This window comes from Pinus tabuliformis, chromosome 4_1, assembly GCF_031772625.1.
Source record: "Pinus tabuliformis cultivar Carrire ecotype Pingquan chromosome 4_1, CPIR1, whole genome shotgun sequence".
Classification (NCBI taxonomy): Eukaryota; Viridiplantae; Streptophyta; class Pinopsida; order Pinales; family Pinaceae; genus Pinus; species Pinus tabuliformis.
The window spans coordinates 979929252-979951947 of NC_142303.1; the positions used below are offsets into that span (position 1 = coordinate 979929252).

At 40.3% G+C, this 22696-nt stretch overlaps 1 protein-coding gene across 1 annotated transcript in view; it reads left to right on the plus strand.

The window, feature by feature from the left end:
- Positions 1-345: 345 nt before the first annotated feature.
- LOC149179408 (uncharacterized) overlaps positions 346-22696 on the plus strand; it is a 97232-nt gene continuing 74881 nt past the window's right edge. The window contains exon 1 of the mRNA XM_089420651.1: positions 346-731. Within this exon, the coding sequence (XP_089276777.1) occupies positions 560-731 (172 nt within the window). The 5' untranslated portion in view covers positions 346-559. The remainder of the gene's footprint in view (positions 732-22696) is intronic.

Here is a 22696-nt window from a genome sequence, read left to right on the forward strand (position 1 = left end):
GAAATTTTATTGAAATTTCAATTATCATTTAAATATATATATATATATATATATAATATTTAAATCAAAACTTTATTTTTCAATCAATTTTATTTAAATTTAATTATAACATATTTAAATTATTAACTCTATACCATTAAAAATATTCCATTATAAAAAAATAATCATTTATGTATTAAAAATAATAAAAATTCAGAATATCACTAAATTACTTTAAAATAAATAAATATCTAATACTCAAACATTTACAGTCCACCTTTCGAATACATCCACCTAGAGAGAGAGAGTCAACAATTACTATGGATTGAAAAAACACCCTACTCTTTAATCGAACTTTCGTTAAAAGGAAAAAACAATGGAACAAAACTGCGCCCACTGTTTTGAGTCGTAGTCCAACAGTAATTGATTTCCCAGCAAACGGGTTTTCGAACAGTAATTGATTTCCCAGCAAACGGGTTTTCGACGTTGGTCAGCCGGATAAATTGGCTCATCTCCGAAGGTATCAGCACATTTGCTAACAAAGATATTAGACGTTTTCAGCAGGGCAAGGTCAACGAGGATGGCGGAAGTGAAGAAAATAATGGTGGCCGTGGACGACAGTGAATTCAGTCATTATGCTCTGCAATGGGCTTTAAACAACCTGCATCTTTATGGAAGCGCTGTTTCTCTTGTGATATTTCACGCTCAACCAGTGGTAGCCTTCAACACCGCTGCACCAATGGGGATAACAAGTATGCTTGTTTTTCCAATTATTGCTTTTATTTCTAACCTATCACCTGGATTTGTTCATGGAGTGCACAGCTTAGCTAATAAGAATTGATATATTTTTGCATCATTTAAAATTCTTTTATTTCTTTTTTTCCCAATCAATGGGTCTTTACATGCATGTGGATAGCATCATAGGCAAGCTGTCAGCATGGATTAATGTTTTCATCTCATCATCTATAGGATTCTCTTTGGGCACTTCTGAACAGCTGAATTTCCAATAACCTCATTGTTAACAATCAATTAAATAAATCTGGTGTATTTAAATCTTTGATATATAAATAAAATGCAGTTGTCGAACAAGGCTTCAAATTTGCTAGGAAAACCATGGAAATTCTGGCATGATTTTGATTAAATTTTGCTTAAATTTTTGCAAATTCAAGTTAGACTTGTCAAGCTGCAAGATTTTAGGTGCTCCTAGGGTTTTTGATGGTGCTGAAGATTCAAACACTCTTACTGCCAGGTTTTTTGAAAAAAAATTGCCAGATTCCGCCTTGGTAGACAACGCTTAACAAAAGTAGATAATAATAGAATACCGAGTAATGGAGTAGTTTTAAGTGTGACTTTTTGGAGTTTCTAGATAATAATAGAATACGAAGTAATGGAGTAGTTTTAAGTGTGACTTTTTGGAGTTTCTGGCTGAATCCTGGCGGGAATCCAAAGCAAAAATTTGTGGCCAAATCTTAATTTGTGTTGTTTCAACTGATTTTTTTGACTGTGCATATGGATTCAACACCCTCAAAAACCTTTGGGGCACTTCGATTGTGAAGAGTTCTCCTGTGAAAATTGTTATTTCAATGAATCCCTGTCAGATTCTAGACAAATTAGATCGGAAAATAAACCAAAAAACTGCCAAAAAAATCGCACTTAAAGACTACTCGATAGAATACATGGATAGTATGCAACCTATACGATGCATATCCGGAAATCAGTGGTTCTGCTCCAGACTTTTTACTCCAACTTCTGCAATCATGTTGGTCTCTGATTTTGATTTTGAATTTGAAACTCAGGGCTGAAACATAACTTCATCTTTTCTTAGGCACCCACAGTGTCGTCATAGGTTGGGAAGTCTACATCAGCCACTTATGAATTTGGATTTTTAATCATCATGGTCCTGCTACTTACAATTTCGCTCAAATGGGTCTTACAGGTTTATGAAATTCAGTGAAGTGTTCTAGCCTCTAGGGTTAGATCAAGCGCTGCCATGGTAACTTGTGATCTTGCCTTCAAGGCTTTGATTCCTCATATTCATGAGCTTATGTGTCCCATCAGCTACCCCTGACAGATCATGCTTAACTGTCTTTCACAGTTTCCTGCACCCCTCTTTTATCCTTCCCTTCTTCCCTCAAGATCGCCCGGATAGAACCTCACACTGCCATTCATTTTGATCATTCCTATTCTGCCACCTACTCCGTTCACCTTTCTTGGCTTATTCCTATCCCTCGCTTCTTTTCCCTTCTCAATGTTGTTTCCAATTTTGATTTCTTCTCTCATATTCTTTGAGAAGCGGCTCTTAACTCTTTTCCCTACTCCGTCTATAACCCCGAGTTTATTTGTTTTGCTGGGTATTGCCGTATGGAATATGGATGACTAAATCTATGCACAAACGTCTTCACTGCTTATCATCCGTAGGGAGTATTGTTGTTTGCCGTATCAAAGAAACTGAAGTTCCTTATGTCAAGAAGATTGGAACTAATTTCGATCCTTCGTACCTCCCCCAAGGCCTTTTGGCATGCTGTCCTTCTAAAAAGGCGTGCCTCTTAGTGTTGATCCTCAATCTAGGGTCTCTCGAGCTGCCACACTCTATGATATTACTGACCAACCCTCTTCCACTCCAACTTCATGTTGTTTATTTACTCCGGAGAATGTCGGGGGAGTTAATAAGGAATTGAGCACTAGTAACATTGCCTACGGCGAGGGTTTAAAGTCAAGGTCCTTAAGCCTGATATTGATTCTCCCTGCTTCCTTTTGCAGACTTCTTCAATGAGATGGTTTGTTAGGGTTTCCCACCCTCTTGGAACTCGGGTATCGTTCATTCTATTTATAAGCCACTTGACAAAACTATTATGTTTGGACATACCTTTGCCAAATTATATGATGCTATTCTTGACATTTTTCTTCTTGAGCGGTTGTGTGACTTTAGAGCTAGACTCCATCTTGGCTTTAAGAACAATTACCAAATGATTGGCCACATCTTCACTCTCTAGGCATAGAGGAGGAAGTTAGAGCACGATATTGTAAGGCTTTTTTTGTTGTTTTGTGGACTTTAGTAGGGCATTTGATTTGGTTTCTGGGCATTTCTTGTTCAAGGGCATTTCTGACATTGGTATTTTTAGAGCAAGAAATTGTTGGCATTGGGAAGTGTTATTAGACAATTATGAGTTAGCGTCAAACAAAACAGTGTCTCTTTGTTTTCATTATGAGTTTTGAGTCAATTGGGATGTACTTTTTCCTTGGCCTTATTTAGGATTTATATTAATGCTCTTAAGGAATTTGGCAGGAAAATCAGAGTGATTATTGATGGGTGTTTCATGCATCATGTCTTAATTTCCTTGTTCTTTTTGTTGATAATGTGGTTTTTATCTTTTCTTACTCGATGGTCTACAGAGATAGTTGGATGGTCTTGCATGTTTTTGCGACATTTTCAAATTTGTGGTGAACCTTAACTAAATTAGCGTTAAGGTTATGATCTTTAACCCGTCTAATCATGCATTGCCCAAACTCCATTTCTTCTTCAAAAGGAGAGCCAATGGATATAACTATGGCTTATATTCATTTGAGTGTATAGTTCATTTATGACTTGTTGTTAATTTTAGGCAACAATAGTATGTTCTATGCTTTTAGGGCAATTTTACTTGAATTTCTTTATTAGCTCAGTATCAATATTCAGATTAGCAATCACATCAAAATGATAGTAAAATGTAGATAAAACATAAACATAATCAGTAGAAGACAAGCCAAGACAAAAGGACACAAGATGTGGCACTAGCCAGGGACAAACCTCAATGTGGGGAAACCCTTGATCAAATCTTCTTCTAGTCTTCAATAGTTTAGCAAAGAGAGATAGTACAATTTACAAATCTGATAATTTATAACAGCAGCAAAAGAGCACTAACCAGAAAAGTCAACACTGGCCAACAGGGCAGATTTGACCCTCAACAAATTGGTCAACTTCGGTCTACAAACAACAAGATGAATCAACCCTCAAAACAACCCAAAAACTGCCTAGTCAAATCTGGTCAAACAACCAACCTGCGGTTAGGCCTAGCTACAGTCAACGCTGGTCAAAGTCAACGTTTGGCCTCGATTTCTGTGCCTAGAAATGCGGCCTGTCCAAACAGAAATATGTCACCCAAAAAAGCTGTCAAACAGGTCAATGCTGCTGGTCAATGCATGGTCAAATTGCCCCAGAATTTGGTCAACGCCCAAAACAAAAATTTCGTCCTCCTGAAATTTCGGCGTCTTGAAATTTCGCTGTCCTGGAATTTCAGCCTCCTGAAATTTCGCTGTCCTGGAATTTCAGCCTCCTGAAATTTCGCTGTCCTGAAATTTCAGTCATGTGGAGAGAGAGAGGCGAAAAATCCGTACCCAATCAATGAAGAGAGAGAGAGAGAGAAGTGTGAAGATGAGTGTGTCCAAATGAGGCTAAGTCACCTTCTATTTATATGCAACGTTGAGGATGAATAGACGTGACTATTGGGCTTCTGAGCCTACATAAGTTTGCTGGCCGACCTTGACAATTTGACCATAATCAAAATAAATTCATAACTTCATTTGTACATTTCAGAGTCGGATGATCTTTAGATCAATCCTACACCTCTTGGAGAGAGGAATCCAAGAAAAATATCAGCTGTCATAAATAAGATGACCCATGTGGAGTTTGGCCCTAGTTGCCAATTTTAACACTCCCTCTCAACTAGGGAGAACTCCATTTGCTAATCCATCTGCCAATCTGTACTATCTCTACCATCAATGCACTGCTCTGCATTGCTGAACTATGAAGAAGAAGAAGTGATCGAGAATGTATCACATTCGCTACTGACCCGAAGACAGTCCCAATCAAAGGAGAGTGTGTCATACCAATCTTACTGACCCGAAGACAGTCCCAATCAAAGGAGAGTGTGTCATACCAATCTTACTGACCCGAAGTCAGTTCCCATTGATCCCAAATCAATATCGATCATCCTAGCATAGGGAGTATGGTAGTACACGATGCGTCCATCGATAGTACTATGGTCCCTATCCTCAATTCCCTACTCATTGGCCAGATGAGAGGTACTTCCCATGAGTTCCAGACTGGATGGGTAGGATGTCTCCGCAGGAGAAGGATGAACCACTCTTCCTGCCTACATGTCGCAAAGGGGTATCGCAGGGGAAGGCTGAACCACTCACCCTGTACACAACAAACCACTAGGGGAAGGCTGGACCACTCACCCTATGGTTGCTCATCGCTCCAAGAAGTACCCCAAGCTCCCCGGAGCTCCCAGAGCTCAATGTCCATATCATACAAGACCCTCACAAGAGGATCTCTCCACGACTCCAAGTCGTTCTCGGAAGGCCAAGAACTTGACCTTCCCCAGGGGCTTTGTCAGAATATCGATGACCTGCTCATCAGTCCCAATGTGGTGGAGCCTTATTGCTCCTTGTTGTACCATATCTCAGATAAAGTGGTACCTGATATCTATATGCTTGGAGCTATCATGAAACATGGGATTCTTTGATAATCGGATCCCACTCTGGTTGTCGCAGAGGATCATGGTGGTATCTAGCACATGTCCAAACAACTCATTGAAGAGCTTCGTCAACTAGACAACTTCACAGGAGGCCATACTAACAGCTATGTATTCGGCCTCGGTGGTGCTCAAGGCAACCGATTTTTGCTTCTTGCTCATCCAGGGTATCGAAATAAAACCCAAAGAAAGACAACATCCAAAAGTGCTCTTGCGATCCACCACACTGCCAACCCAATCAGCATCAGAATAACCATGCAGCCTCACATCTCCGGCAGTGTATCTCATTCCATGAGTGATTGTGCCTCGAAGATATCTCAGAAGATTCTTGGCACCAATCCAATGTATATGATGAGGCTCAACCATATATTGGCTCAATGTGTTAACTGCAAAACGTATGTCTGGACGAGAGTCCACCAAGAACATCAGTGCGATGAGTTGACGATACTCAGAAGCATTTCTTAATTCAAGTCCAGCAACACTACCACATAACTTCTTAAAGTTAAGTTCCATCAGAGTAGTCACAGGCTTGCAGTCCACCATCCCATATCTTCTAATATCTTCACAACATATTTTCCTTGAGAGAGGAAAATTTCACTTGGATTTTGCCAGACCTCCAACCCTAGGAAATAGTGCATCGGTCCTAGGTCCTTCATCTCAAATTCAGAAGCCAACTCCCTCTTACATTTGTGAATGAGAGGGTCTGCACTTCCATCAACTCCATGCTTGATTTTGTAGAGCCACTTAGAGGTGACAACCAATTTGTCCTGGGGTTTAGGGACCACATCCAAGACATCATTCTTCATAATTGACTCGTATTCTTCATTCATAGCATCCTTCCATACTTGATGCTTCACGTCTTCTTCGAATGATGAAAGCTCATTTTGAATGATAGTGCTCATGGCGGTCAAATATCCTTGATACTTGTTTGACTTCTTGCTTTCACGGAAAGCCCCTCTTTGGTGCAATGTGTCTCTTGGCATCTTTGAGAGTCTCCCTAAGCAATGAGGGTCTCCTTTTTGAGGAAGAGGGCTCATGAGGAGGAGGATCAATAGGATCCATAGGTTCATCAACATCAGGCATCGTTTCGTCCTTCCTTAAGCTAGGAAGGTTGTTGATCTTCCTGAGGGCCATGTCTTCGTCAAAGGTGACATCATGACTTATCTCAACTTCCTTTTGACCAACCACATCAATTTTATATCCCTTAGAATTTTCACTATAGCCCACAAAGATTACTTTCTTCCCATATGTACCCAATTTGCTTCTTTTCTCTTTCAGCACATGAAAATATACGAGACTTCCAAAAATTATAATGAGAGACATCGAGTTTCTTACCAGTGAACATTTCTTCGGGAGTCTTGGAGTCCAATGTTTGATGAGGGCATCGGTTTTGAACATACACGACGATATTTGCAACTTCAGCCCATACGAACTTCGAAAGGCCTTGATCATGAAGCATGGCACAAACTGCTTCTACAATAGAGTGATTCTTCCTTTCAGCCACACCATTCTGCTTAGGAGTGTATGGTGTTGTAGTCTTCCTCTTAATGCCAGCGTCTCTGCAATAATCTTGGAATTCATTGGATTCGTACTCGGTCCCATTATCAATTCTCAATATCTTGATTTTCTTCTCGGATTGGTTTTCGATCAAGGCTTTGAAGTGTCGGAACCAGGTGAACACTTCATCCTTCTTCTTCAAGAAGTAGATCCAGGTCTTGCGAGAATAATCATCCGTAAAGGTGAGATAATATAAGTATCCTCCCAAAGAGTTTACGGGCATCATACCAGATATGTCGGAGTGGATCAATTGCAATATATCTGTGGTCTTGCTATTACTTGAGGGGAATGATCCCCTTGTAAGTTTTCCTTCGGCACATCTTGGACATACACCTTCATGCTCTACTTTGAACTCGGGCATACCTGCCACCATTTGTCTCACATTGGGTAGGGCCTTATAATGAAGAAATGCAAACCTACGGTGCCATAGTTCAGATTGTAGAGATGTGTCGCAAGACATGGCTCCCAATGGACTTCCTCCAACTTGATACAAAGTGTCAACCCTGAACCCAAGAGTAAAAGCATCTTTAAAATTTCTTTTCCAAACACGTACCTTTCCATGGAAATGACCTTTAGACCTTGCATTATTTGTCCTTTTGGCATGAGCGGAGAATGCAACGAGGTTGCTTCTATTAGAAGGCATTTCTTGCTCCACCATTCTTGTTTCTTCTTGAATGCATCTCGACATCAATTCTTCAAACCCTGGAATTCGATCATTGTTGAGGACGGTGGTTCTAAATACATACCACTCAGGTGGGAGTCCTCCAAGGGTGGTGAGAGTAAGTTCCCTGTCAGGAATGACTTCTCCAATCGAGAGTAGATCATTCTTGATCTCAGTAATCCTCAAGAAATAGGATTGAATATCCTCGTCCTTGCCCTTCTTAATATCCTTCAAATTATTCTTGGGAAATAGAAGCTGATTAGCATTATTAGCATTACTAACCTTGAACATGCCAACCAACTTGTTGTAGATCTCCTTGGAGGTCTTCAATTCAGAGATGTAGGCCACTAGATGCTTGTTAATGGAAGCCTTAATAATCTTCTTTGCTTGACTTCAGCCCTATTGTACTTGGTCTTCGCAGTAGCAGGTGCATTTGAAGGAGGTTCAGGGATTTTATCCTACACATAGTCCATCACTTCTTTTTCTTCCAAGGTCAAATCAAGAGACATCTTCCATCCATGATAGTCAGATTTATCATGGAGCTTGTCTTTAGTCGGGAAGTAGGATGAGGAACCCATTGAACCTTTTGTCCTTGTCCAACTGTCTTTGGTGATCGCTCTTTCATTCTTGCTTGAGCCTTGTCTTCACCTCCATTCTGATACCATGTTAATTTTAGGCAACAATGCTATGTTCTATGCTTTTAGAGCAATTTTACTTCAATTTCTTTATTAGCCCAGTATCAATATTCAGATTAGCAATCACATCAACATGATAGGAAAACGTAGATAGAACATAAACATAAATAGTAGAAGACAAGCCAAGACAAGAGGACACAAGATGTGGCACCAACCAGGGACAAACCCCAATGTGGGGAAACCCATGATCAAATCTTCTTTTAGTCTTCAATAGTTCAGTAGAGAGAGATAGTACAATTTACAAATTTGATAATTTATAACAACAACAAAAGAGCCCTAACTAAAAAAGTCAACGCTGGTCAACAAAGCAGATTCGACCCTCAACAAATTGGTCAACTTCGGCCTCCAAACAACAAGATGAATCAGCCCTCCAAACAACCCAAAAACTGCCTTGTCAAATCTGGTCAAACAACCAACTTGCGGTCAGGCCTTGCTACAGTCAACGCTGGTCAAAGTCAATGTTTGGCCCCGATTTCTGTGCCTAGAAATGCGGCCTGCCCAAACAGAAATACGTCACCCAAAAACACAGTCAAACAGGTCAACGCTGCTGGTCAACGCATGGTCAAACTGTCCCAGAGTTTGGTCAACGCCCAAAACAAAAATTTCGTCCTGAAATTTCGGCCTCCTGAAATTTTGTTGTCCTGAAGTTTCGGCTGGGTTGGGAGAGAGAGGCACAAAAATTCGTACCCAATCAATGAGGAGAGAGAGAGAGAAGTGTGAAGATGAGTGTATCCAAATGAGGCTAAGTCACCATCTATTTATATGCAGCGTTGAGGATGAATAGACGTGACTGTTGGGCTTCTGAGCCGACATAAGTTCGCTGGCCGACCTTGACAATTTGACCATAATCAAAATAAATTCATAACCTCATTTGTACATGTCAGAATCAGATGATCTTTAGATCAATCCTACACCTCTCGGAGAGAGGAATCCAAGAAAAATATCAGCTGTCATAAATAAGATGACCAGTGTGGAGTTTGGCCCTAGTTGCCAATTTTAACACTTGTGTCCTAGTCTCCTGATTGTAAAGTAAATGCTTCCTTATTTTTTTTCTAAACATTAGTGCTTTCAAATCCATTTTAATGATATGTAGACAAAAATGCATCTTTTTGATATTATTGTTGAAGGATTTTTCAGTGTGACGTTAAATCTGCATTCATAGAACTTCAACCCTACATTTGAAATTGAAATCTTCCGAAACACCTACCAAACTTTGAATTTTGCAAATGCCAAAATGTTGTGGGTAATTTTCACGAGTGTAGACACCGCATATTAAAATGTTTGGATCATTCCAACCTAAGTTATCGGAAATGTCTAGGAAAATGGAGGGGTATGCCATTTCCCATTTCAGACACTGAAATAGTAGGGATATAGCTTGGAAATGGCACTTAAAATTTCCAAGACGTATCCTAAAACCTGAAACATTTCCGTGTTGTATCTTAGTCGTTTCCAACCATTTTAGCATAATCCTAAAAAAAAATTCTGATTTTTGAAGCGTTTTAGCTGCTGCAGGGCAAGTTTCTAGCTAGGGAAAGTGAATTTTTGACATGGAATAAATAAATCTTAATCACACCATGAAACCCTAACCTAAATTGATCCTCAAAACTTACACATAAAAATTCAAAGCTAATAAATCAGGATTGAAACTTTAACCCTAAATTGATGAATGTTAGTTTGAATTTTTATGACTTTCTCTCTCACATTTTTTTTTTCTCATTGTATTTTTCTAAAATGGTCGAGGCTTACTTTTAATTGTAAAAATTCTAGTGAAAACATTAATTACTCATTTCACAAGAAGAATCTTTAAGACATTTAGCTGAAAACAATAATGCTTAATCACATAATGTTAATTGTAGGCAACAATGGTATGTTCTATGCTTTAGAGCAATTTTACTTCAATTTCTTTATTAGCCTAGTATCAATATTCAGATTAGCAATCACATCAACATGATAGTAAAATGCAGATAGAACATAAACATAAACAGTAGAAGACAAACCAAGACAAGAGGACACAAGAAGTGGCACCAGCCAGGGACAAACCCCAATGTGGGGAAACCCTTGATCAAATCTTCTTTTAGTCTTCAATAGTTCAGTAGAGAGAGATAGTACTGTTTACAAATCTGATAATTTATAATAGCAGCAAAAGAGCCCTAACCAGAAAAGTCTGGTCAACAGGGCAGATTTGACCCTCAGCAAATCGGTCAACTTCAGTGAACTTCAACCTTCAAACAACAAGATAAAACAGTCCTCAAAACAGTCAAATTAAGCCCAGTCAAAGTTTGGTCAAACAACCCACCTGCAGTCAGCACTAGCTGCAGTCAACGCTGATCAACAATCAACATTTAGCCTTGATTTCTGTGCCCAGAAATGCGAACTGCCCAAACAGAGATAGCCATCACAAAAACACAATCAAAGTAGGTCAACACATGTTGGTCAATGCTTGGTCAAACTGTCCAGAAATTTGGTCTCCTGAAATTTCGGCCTCCTGAAATTTTACTATCGTGAAATTTCGCTCTACTGAAATTTCGGACGTGTGGAGAGAGAGAGGCCCAGAAATTAGTACCCAATCAATGAGGAGAGAGAGAGAGAAGTGTGAATATGAGTGTGTCCAAATGAGGCTAAGTCACCTTCTATTTATATGCAACGTTAAGGATGAATAGACGTGACTGTTGAGCTTTTGAGCCTACATAAGTTCGCTGGCTGACCTTGACAATTTGACCATAATCAAAATAAATTCATAACTTCATTTGTACATGTTAGAATTAGATGATCTTTAGATCAATCCTAGACCTCTCGGAGAGAGGAATCCAAGAAAAATATCAGATGTCATAAATAAGATGAATCATGTGGAGTTTGGCCCTAGTTGCCAATTTTAACACTCCCTTTCAACTAGGGAGAACTCCATCTGCCAATCCATCTACCAATCTGTACTATCTCTGCCATCAATGCACTGCTCTGTTGAACTATGAAGAAGAAGAAGTGATTGAGAATGTATCATACCATTTTCTACTGACTCGACGTCAGTCCCAATCAAAGGAGAGTGTGTCATACCAGTCTTACTGACCCGAAGTTAGTTCCAATCAAAAGACAGTGTCTCATACCACTCTTATTGACCTGAAGTCAGTTCCAATTGATCTTAGATCAATATCGTACATCCTAACATAGGGAGTACGGTAGTACACGATGGGTCCATCGGTAGTACTATTGTCCGTATCCTCATTTCCCTACTCATTGGCCAGATGAGAGGTACTTCCCATGAGACCTAGACTGCATGGGTAGGATGTCTTAGCAGGAGAAGGATGAACCACTCATCCTGCCTACATGTTGCCAAGGGGCATCGCAGGGGAAGGCTGAACCACTCACCATGTACACAACAAACCACTAGGGGAAGGCTGAACCACTCACCCTATGGTTGCTCATCGCTCCAAGAAGTACCCCAAGCCCCTGGCGCTCCCAGAGTTCAATGTCCATCTCATACAAGACCCTCATAAGAGGGTCTCTCCACGACTCCAAGTCGTTCTCGGAAGGCCAAGAACTTGACCTTCCCTAGGGGATTTGTCAGAATATCGGCGACCTGCTCATCAATCCCAATGTGAAGGAGCCTTATTGCTTCTCATTGTACCATATTCCGGATAAAGTGGTACCTGATATCTATATGCTTGGAGCGATCATGAAACATGGGATTCTCTAATAATCGAATCCCACTCTGGTTGTCACAGAGGATCATGGTGGTATTCAACACATGTCCAAACAGCTCATTGAAGAGCTTCCTCAACCAGACAACTTCACAGGAAGCCATAGTAGCAATTATATATTCGGCCTCGACGGTGCTCAAGGCAACCGATTTCTGCTTCCTGCTCATCCAGGATATCGAAGCAAAACCCAAAGAAAACCAACATCTTGAAGTGCTCTTGCGATCCACCACACTACCAGCCCAATCAGTCCATGAGTGATTGTGCCTCGAAGATATCTCAGAAGATTCTTGGCACCAATCCAATGGATATGATGAGGCTCAACCATATATTGGCTCAATGTGTTAATTGCAAAACATATGTTCGGATGGGAGTTCATCAAGAACATCAGTGCTCCTATGAGTTGATGATACTCAGAAGCATTTCCCAATTCAGGTCCAACAACACTACCACATAAATTCTTAAAGTTAAGTTCCATCGAAGTAGTCATAGGCTTGCAGTCCACCATCCCAAATCTTTCCAATATCTTCACGACATATTTTCCTTGGGAGAGGAAAATTTCACCTGGCTTTTGCCAGACCTCCAACCCTAGGAAATAGTGCATCGTTCCTAGGTCTTTCATCTCAAATTCAGAACCCAACTCCCTCTTACATTTGTGAATGAGAGGTTCTGCACTTCCATCAGCTCCATGCTTGATTTTGTAGAGCCACTTAGAGGTGACAACCGATTTGTCCTGGGGTCTAGGGACCACATCCCAGACATCATTCTTCATAATTGACTCGTATTCTTCATTCATAGCATCCTTCCATACTTGATGCTTCACGACTTCTTCGAATGATGAAGGCTCATTTTGAATGATAGTGCTCATGGCGGTCAAATATCCTTGATACCTGTTCGACTTCTTGCTTTCACGGAAAGTCCCCCTTGGTGCAATGTGTCTCTCGGCATCTTCGAGAGTCTCCCTAAGCCATGAGGGTCTCCTTTTGGAGGAGGAGGGCTCATGAGGAGGAGGATCAATAGGATCCATAGGTTCATCAACATTAGGCATCGTTTCGTCTTCTTTTGCACCCTGATTTCTGGTGTCAGCTTCTTTGTCCTTCCTTAGGATAGGAAGGTTGTTGATCTTCCTGAGGGCCATATCTTCGTCGAAGGTGACATCATGACTTATCTCAACTTCCTTTTGACCAGCCACATAAATTCTATATCCCTTAGAATTTTCACTATAGCCCACAAAGATTCCTTTCTTCCTAGATGCACCCAATTTTTTTCTTTTCTCTTTCGGTAATTGAAAATATATGGGACTTCCAAAAGTTCTAAAATGAGAGACATCAGGTTTCTTACCAGTGAACATTTCTTCGGGAGTCTTGGAGTCCAATGCTTGATGAGGGCATGGGTTTTGAACATACATGGCTGTATTTGCAGCTTCAGCCCATATGAACTTCGGAAAGCCTTGATCATGAAGCATGGAACGCACTGCTTCTACAATAGAGCGATTCTTCTTTTCAGCCACACCATTCTGCTCAGGAGTGTATGGTGTTGTAGTCTCCCTCTTAATGCCAACTTCTCTGCAATAATCTTGGAATTCATTGGATTCGTACTTGGTCCCATTATCAGTCCCCAATATCTTGATTTTCTTCTCAGATTAGTTTCTGATCAAGGCTTTGAAGTGTCGGAACTAGGTGAACACTTCATCCTTCTTCTTAAAGAAGTAGATCCAGGTCTTGCGAGAATAATCATCCGTAAAGGTGATATAATATAAGTATCCTCCCAAAGAGTTTACGGGCATCATATGCTCTACTTTGAACTCGGACATACCTGTCACCATTTGTCTCACATCGGGTAGGGCCTTATAATGAGGATGGGCAAACCTCCGGTGCCATAGTTCAGATTGTAGAGATGTGTTGCAAGACATGGTTCCCAATGGACTTCCTCCAACTTGATACAAAGTATCAACCCTGAACCCAAGAGTAAAAGCATCTTTAAAATTTCTTTTCCAAACATGTACCTTTCCATCGATGAATGCCACTTTGAATCCTTTGTCCTCCATGGCTGAAATGAACACCAGGTTCTTCTTGAGATCAGGTACACATAGTACTTCCAAATGAATAGTGTTACCTTGATTCAATTGAAGGGTAACATTCCCTACTCCCTTCACGAGATAGGTGGCATCGTTTCCAAGGATGATCTCCAAGTTTGTCTCCTTTTCTACCAGATTAGAGAGGGCTTCCTTGTATCCGATGAAGTCCCTTGAGGCACCACTATCAATCAACCAATTTCCCAAAGTGTCCGGAGGAGAGGCAGTGGAGAGGGCTGATATAAAATAGTACTCTTTTTGTTTATTGTTAACAACATTTGATTCTTCATACCTGGAGTTCCTTGATTTCTTAGAGGGTCGACCATTTCCTTGATGTCCCGCATTCCTTTTTCCTTTGCCATTGGACCTGCCATTCCTTTGATCGTTGTTGTTGAAGTTGCCCCTGGAATGATTGTGATCATCATCATGCGATGTGTCCCTTCTATTTGGACACTCCCTTGCATAGTGGCCAAATTTATTGCAAACAAAGCACCTTCCCTTCCTTCCTCCCTTAGATCCAGGCTTTCCATGGAAATGACCTTTAGACCCTGCATTATTTCTCCTTTTGGCATGAGTGGAGAATGCAGTGGGGTTGCTTCTATTAGAAGGCATTTCTTGCTCCACCATTTTTGTTTCTTCTTGAATGCATCTTGACATCAATTCTTCAAACCCTGGAATTCGATCATTGTTGAGGACGATGGTTCTAAATACATACCACTCAGGTGGAAGTCCTCCAAGCGTGGTGAGAGTAAGTTCCCTATCAAGAATGACTTCTCCAATCGAGAGTAGATCATTCTTGATCTCAGTAATCCTCAAGAAATATGATTGAATATCCTCGTCCCTGCCCTTTCTTAATATCCTTCAACTTATTCTTGAGAAATAGAATTTGATTAGCATTACTAACCTTGAACATGCTGACCAACTTGTCGTAGATCTCCTTGGAGGTCTTCAATTCGGAGATGTAGGCCACCAAATGCTTGTCAATGGAATCCCTGATCTTCTTTGCTTTGACTTCAACCCTATTGTACTTGGTCTTCGCAACAGTCGGTGCATTTGAAGGAGGTTGAGGGATTTTACTTTGCACATGGTCCATCACTTCTTTTTCTTCTAAGGTCAAACCAAGAGACATCTTCCATCCATGATAGACAGATTTTTCATGGATCTTGTCTTTAGCCGGGAAGTAGGATGAGGAACCCATTGAACCTTTTGTCCTTGTCCAACTGTCTTTGGTGATTGCTCTTTCACTCTTGCTTGGGCTTTGTCTTCACCTCAGCTCTGATACCATGTTAATTTTAGGCAACAATGGTATGTTCTATGCTTTAGAGCAATTTTACTTCAATTTCTTTATTAGCCCAGTATCAATATTCAGATTAGCAATCACATCAACATGATAGTAAAATGCAGATAGAACATAAACATAAACAATAGAAGACAAGCCAAGACAAGAGGACACAAGATGTGGCACCAGCTAGGAACAAACCCCAATGTGGGGAAACCCTTGATCAAATCTACTTTTAGTCTTCAATAGTTAAGCTGAGAGAGATAATACAGTTTACAAATTTGATAATTTATAACAGCAACAAAAGAGCCCCAACCAGAAAAGTGAATGCTGGTCAACAGGGTAGATTTGACCCTCAACAAATCGGTCAACTTTAGTTAACTTCGGCCTTCAAACAACAAGATAAAACAACCCTCAAAATAGTCAAATTCAACCCAGTCAAAGTCTGGTCAACAACCAACAACCCACTTGTGGTCAACGCTGGTCAACAATCAACGTTTAGCCTTGATTTTGTGCCCAGAAATGCGCCCTGTCCAAACAGAGATAGCCCTCACAAAAATGCAGTCAAAGGAGGTCAATGCATGCTGGTCAACGCTTGGTCAAACTGTCTAGAAATTCGGTATCCTGAAATTTCGCTATCCTAAAATTTTGGCCTCTTGAAATTTCGGCCTCCTGAAATTTCGGCCTCCTGAAATTTCGGCCTCTTGAGATTTCGGCCTCCTGAAATTTCACTCTCCTGAAATTTCAGACGTGTGGAGAGAGGTAGGCCCAGAAATCTGTACCCAATCAATGAGGAGAGAGAGAGAAGTGTGAAGATGAGTGTGTCCAAATGAGGCTAAGTTACCTTCTATTTATATGCAACATTGAGGATGAATAGACGTGACTATTGAGCTTCTGAGCCTGCATAAGTTCGCTGGCCGACCTTGACAATTTGACCATAATCAAAATAAATTCATAACTTCATTTGTACATGTCATAATCAGATGATCTTTAGATCAATCCTACACCTCTCAGAGAGAGGAATCCAAGAAAAATATCAGTTGTCATAAATAAGATTACCCATGTGGAGTTTGGCCCTAGTTGCCAAATATAACACATAAAGTACTCAAGTAATTTTGGTCAATGACTAGGGGAAAACCTAGAGAATGATGGTTTTATTTTCTTCTTCTTCTCGGAATTTACACAGAAGAATTATCAGAGAACTCACAACAGAATTAATGAAAAAATTACAGCAAAGCCTAGCTGTACTATCATAAATGCACTGTCCTTTTTCCTAGAAGTTTGTGCCAGTAGACCGTACAACAGTAGAGCATAATTCCTCGTTGAATTTCCTACCCAATCTTCTCAGTTGCTATGCTGATAATAAACGTAGATGACAACACCGTACCTTATGGTTGACATCAACACTGTATGGTCCTTGTGCCAAAACTGCAGCAGAAAACTTGTCCTCCTCCATAAATTCAGCCTCCTTCAACCCTGTTACGTGCTTCCAACCCCTAAGGGGAGGTGGCATTTCCAAGGTCAACCACTCAATCAATAGGTGTTAGTGTAATATGAGTGGCAATCTAAGTCACTTGACACGAGGACACGGGACATGAAAATTCGAGTGTCCGACACGGGCACGTTGACCCCTTGGAACAAGACACGTTATATATATATATAATAAAATAATATATAACTTGTCCTATATATATATTAATACTAAATAGATATTTCTTACTCAAATTCTTATTCATGATACAAATTTAGACATTGATCTAGATTCTACATTGTAAATTTAAAATTTGTGAGTTTTACAAAGTAACATTATGCATACAAATACAATTGTGATGGATTTATCAATGATCCAATAGGAGAAAGACAAGAAACTGCAATTTTCTCATTAAGTCATTAGAATCGAAATTCCCATATGTGCTCCAATTCCTTTCGCAACAAGAGGACGAAGTCACTTGAGAGAGGAGCCTCATGTATAACTGTTGTAGAGGAGGGCTTGTTGCCCCATGAGTTGCCCACCAAGAATAGGGCTTCTTAGCCCCCTTGTCTCTAATCACATCATAACCTGCAAATTGCCCAGTGCTAGTAGAAAACTCTGCAAAGGCATCTTTCACCTCATCAAGGGATGCTCTATCCTGAAAAATCTGCCTCAATGCATCCTTCCTCCCCTTTGAAATTTCACCATCTATGTGAGGAGGTAATCTGCGAGAAGGTCCACCATTCAACCACTCATGGTTGTAGTATTTTGGGTTCAATGAGTGAGCCAAACAATGCAAAGGTGTGCAATTCTTGTCCCATCTGTTGACAAGAATATCCTGTGTGGTGGTGAAGAAGGCCTCAGATGATGTCTCATACTCGAGGCACTCACTCTATAAAATAATGGTCCTCACAGACTCAATCATGGAATTCCATCCCTTATAAACCTCCCCTAGGATGGGTTGGTTTGTATCTGCAAATCGTAGCAAAGTAATGATAGGATCCATGATCTTAATAGTGAGATCTACGCTCTCCCACCAAGCATCATCTAACATTGTGTCCTTCACTCTTTTTGAGGCTGCTTGATCTGTCTTTCTCCAAAAAAAACAAAACTCCGAAATAACCATGGCCCCAAGAGCGAGTTTGACCTCCCTTAATCTCTTCAACATGATGAATGAAGAGGAAAACCGTGTATTTACAATCTTCAACAATGATAGATGGGTGTACTCCAGGACACTCTCCAGGACACGCTGGACACGCTGGACATGAGAATTGGACACATGTTCGATTCATGGGATTCGAGACACTGGGGGGGGACGCATCCAAATTCATAGGTGGCAATAGAGGAGAAAAGGCTTCATGGCCAAATGCCATGGTTAAGGGGACCCATTGATGGGGGAGTCCACATCCTAAGTGTATAGATGTAAATGGAGGGAGCAATCATGGAGGCATGAGTTACCCTACTCAGCCTGTGTTTTCAAGCCCTGTAGTGCGTCTTTTACTTCTTTTTAATAATGCTTTTATTTTGGGTGCATAGCTCAAGGGTTAGAGCTTGCGCTTTATGTTGTAGCATTTAATATTACCCCTTAAGCTGAGACCGTTCATTGATCATTAGGGTTGGGACATGCAAAGGTTCATTTTTGATGAAATGGAGCATCAGTGCTCAAGAATTGGGTGATGGCCAAATGAGGAGGATAAAGCTCATGTTATGCTTTTTCCCATGCGCTAACTTATGTCTTGACCATCTTTTACATTTTGATTTTTTTTTCTTTCATTGTGGCCGTATTATGCTTTTCCATTCTTTTAGTTACATCAACCTCTAGAGCCATGTTTCCCGACCCTACTTAAGGATTGTGGACAAGAGGGTGCCAAATCCCAATGAACCAATGACAACTTAGACCCGAAGAATGGAGGTGGTATAAGGGGTTTGTAATGTGGTATGGAAAGTGTCAAGTATGATGTAGGGGTAGATGAATATGCTATCTCAATCCAAGTTTTCCAAGTAGTGTCCCTCTTATAACCCTAAGGCTTTGAGGGAGGTCCCACTAGATTAGGGCTAATTATTCACCTCTTGGTAAGGTGAGAGGACAAATTTATAGTCAAGATCGGTCAATCTTCCAGATCACTCGTTTATCCATATGAAATACCCAAATCAAACAAGTATAAGCACCTGATTGCAAAATGATCAAAGTACCCTTTGAATAACATCCCACCTTCATCCAAGAGGAAATGCTAGATGGTGAGAGGTATGTGGCTGATGCAGATGACGGAAGCAATGTTGTGAACATCTCGATAACATCCCGATTTTATCTCGAAATCACGATTTTTTGGCCTAGCTGATGTTTGCCGATTTTTAAAGTTATTTTTATGGTATCTTAATTTTGCCGATGTTTGCCGATTTTTTACCGATATTTTCCGAATTTTCCGAATTATCTGGTTTTCCAAACCCTTGCCGATTTTATCTTGATGCCGATGTTCACAACGCTGGGCGGAGGCACATGGCATATCATCATCAATAAGTGAATATCAGGGGCTGCTGGCTAGCTTGCTGTCAAATGTAGGAGAAAAAAATTCTGATATGGGGTTACCCATTTTGGTGGGTAATAGGGTTCATATCCACTAGGAGGAGTTAGAGTAAATGAAGCACCAAGAATGGCACCTGCAAGCACTAGTTTTGCAGTTTGGCTAGCTCGTGCTTTTGCTAGTATTACTACTATCACTGTAATTGTAGATGCCCCTAAGGAGTTTAAAGACTCTGAGCTAAAGGATGACTTTGTACCTCTAGCTGAAGATCATGTTGATATCTAGCAGTGGTGATGAGTTTGATGATTGATCATGTTGATCAATGATTTGTACTAAGTACTACATAGTACACCCATTGCTTGTAGCATGTTTTTTGGACTCTAGAGGTCATTTATAGCCTCATTGATTATGCACTTCGCTGTTGATATGCATTGAAGTTGGGTGCCATTTTCATGTATTCACACTTATATGGTATGTACCTAGGTTGCATTGAAATGATACGGGAATAGAGACGGATATGGGGTTTGAAACAGATACGACAAATTTTCAAAAAATCCAGATACGACACAGCGATGAAATCCTTCCTCCCCTGTGAAGTTTCACCATCTATGTGAGGAGGTAATCTGGGGAAGGTCCACCATTCAGCCACTCATGGTTGTAGTATTTTGGGTTCAATGAGTGAGCCAAACAATGCAAAGGTGTGCAATTCTTGTCCCATCTGCTAACAAGAATATCTTGTATGGTGGTGAAGAAGGCCTTTGATGACGTCTCATACTTGGGGCACTCACTCTATAAAATAATGGTCCTCACGGACTCAATCATGGAATCCCATCCCTTATAAACCTCTCTTAGGATGGGTTGGTCTGTATCTGCAAATCGTAGCAAAGTAATGATAGGGTCCATGATCTTAATAGTGAGATCTATGCTCTCCCACCAAGCATCATCTAACATTGTGTCCTTCACTCTTTTTGAGGCTGCTTGATTTGTCTTTCTCCAAAAAGGCCAAAACTCTAAAATAACCATGGTTCCAAGAGCGGTCTTGACCTCCCTTAACCTCTTCAACATGATGAATGAAGAGGCAAACTGTGTATCTACACTCTTCAACAATGATAGATGGGTGTAATCTAGGACACTCTCCAGGACATGTTGGACACACTCCAGGACACACTAGACACGAGAATTAGACACGTGTCCTAGAGAACTGTGTCCGATTCGTGGGATTCGAGACACCAGGGGGGGAGGACGAATCTGGTTTCATAGGTGGCAATAGAGGAGAAAAGGCTTCATGGCCAAATGCCATGGTCAAGGGGACCAACTGATGGGGATTCCACATCCTAAGTGTATAGATGTAAATGGAGGGAGAAATCATGGAGGCATGAGTTACCCTACTCAGCTTGTTTTTTCCACCCTCGTAGTGCGTCTTTTACTTCTTTTTAATAATGCTTTTATTTTGGGTTCATAGCTCAAGGGTTAGAGCTTGCGCTTTATGATGTAGCATTTAATATTACTCCTTAAGAGGAGACTGTTCATCGTTCATTAGGGTTGGGACATGCAAAGGTTCATTTTTGATGAAATGGAACATCCAGTGCTCAAGAACTGGGTGATGGCCAAATGAGGAGGGTAGAGCTCATGCTATGCTTTTTCCCACGCGCTATCTTATGTCTCCACCATCTTTTGCATTTTGATTTTCTTTTTTTTTCTTTCTTTCATTGTGGCCATATTATGCTTTTCCATTCTTTTAGTTACATCAACATCCAGAGCCATGTTTCCTGACCCTACTTAAGGATTGTGGACAAGAGGGCGCCAAATCCCAATGAACCAATGACAAGTTAGACCCGAAGAATGGAGGTGGTATAAGGGGCTTGTAATGTGGTATGGAAGGTGTCAAGTATGATGTAGGGGTAGATGAATATGCTATCTCAATCCAAGTTTTCCAAGTAATGTCCCTTTTATAACCATAAGGCTTTGAGGGAGGTCCCACTAGATTAGGGCTAATGATTCACCCCCTGGTAAGGTGAGAGGACAAATTTATAGTCAAGATCGGTCAATCTTCCAGATCACCCGTTTATCGATATGAAATACCCAAATCAAATAAGTATAAGCACCTGATTGCAAAATGATCAAAGTACCCTTTGAATAGCATCCCACCTTCATCCAAGAGGAGAAAAAAGTTCTCGTATGGGGTTACCCATTTTGGTGCGTAATAGGATTCATATCCACTAGGAGGAGCTAGAGTAAACGAAACACCAAGAATGGCACCTGCAAGCACTAGTTTTGCAGTTTGGCTAGCTCGTGCTTTTGCTAGTATTGCTATTACTACTGTAATTGTAGATGCCCCTAAGGAGTTTGAAGACTCTGAACTAAAGGATGACTTTGTACCTCATGCTGAAGATCCCATTTCTAGCAGTATCGATGAGTTTGATGATTGATCATGTTGATCAATGATTTGTACTAAGTACTACATAGTACACCCATTGCTTGTAGCATGTTTTTTGGACTCTAGAGGTCATTTATAGCCTCATTGATTATGCACTTTGCTGTTGATATGCATTGTAGTTGGGTGCCATTTTCATGTATTCACACTTATATGGTATATACCTAGGTTGCATTGAAATGATACGGGAATAGAGATGGATACGACAAATTTTCAAAAAATCTGGATACAACACGACAAGGAAACGATATATATATATATATATATATATATATATGACAAAATAAAAATTTCATATTACCATTTATAAAATTCCGTTTCAATAGCTCAATATTTGATGATATATGTAAGAGTTGCACATTGCAGCCGTGACATTTGCAAAACTTTTTTCTTTTTATTGATATAGTAAATGGGAATACAACATTATCTTGACATTGCAAAAACCTATTTGTGAGAGATTTTTCGGTTCGAGGTTATCATCCATTCCTAGTACAACTCAAAATTACCATTATCATCCATTCTCAATACAACTCAAAATTATCAACTCATTACAAAATTAAATTTATGATCTTGCTATGCTCTTGCTCCTACATGATCAAAGTATATAGAAACATGTTTTCTACATTTTTTTTTCCTACATGATTGAAACACCTCACATAATGCTCTGAAAGGATAAGCAACATTAAAGAGAATGATTCAGAGTAAGTGTCAACATCCTATGGGGCAGAAAAGTTCAATAAGCCTTTGAAGGAGAAAAGTTTCCTTCCAAACTACTAATTAATGGTAGAGTGTTAGATGCCTAGTTAGAGTGGAATG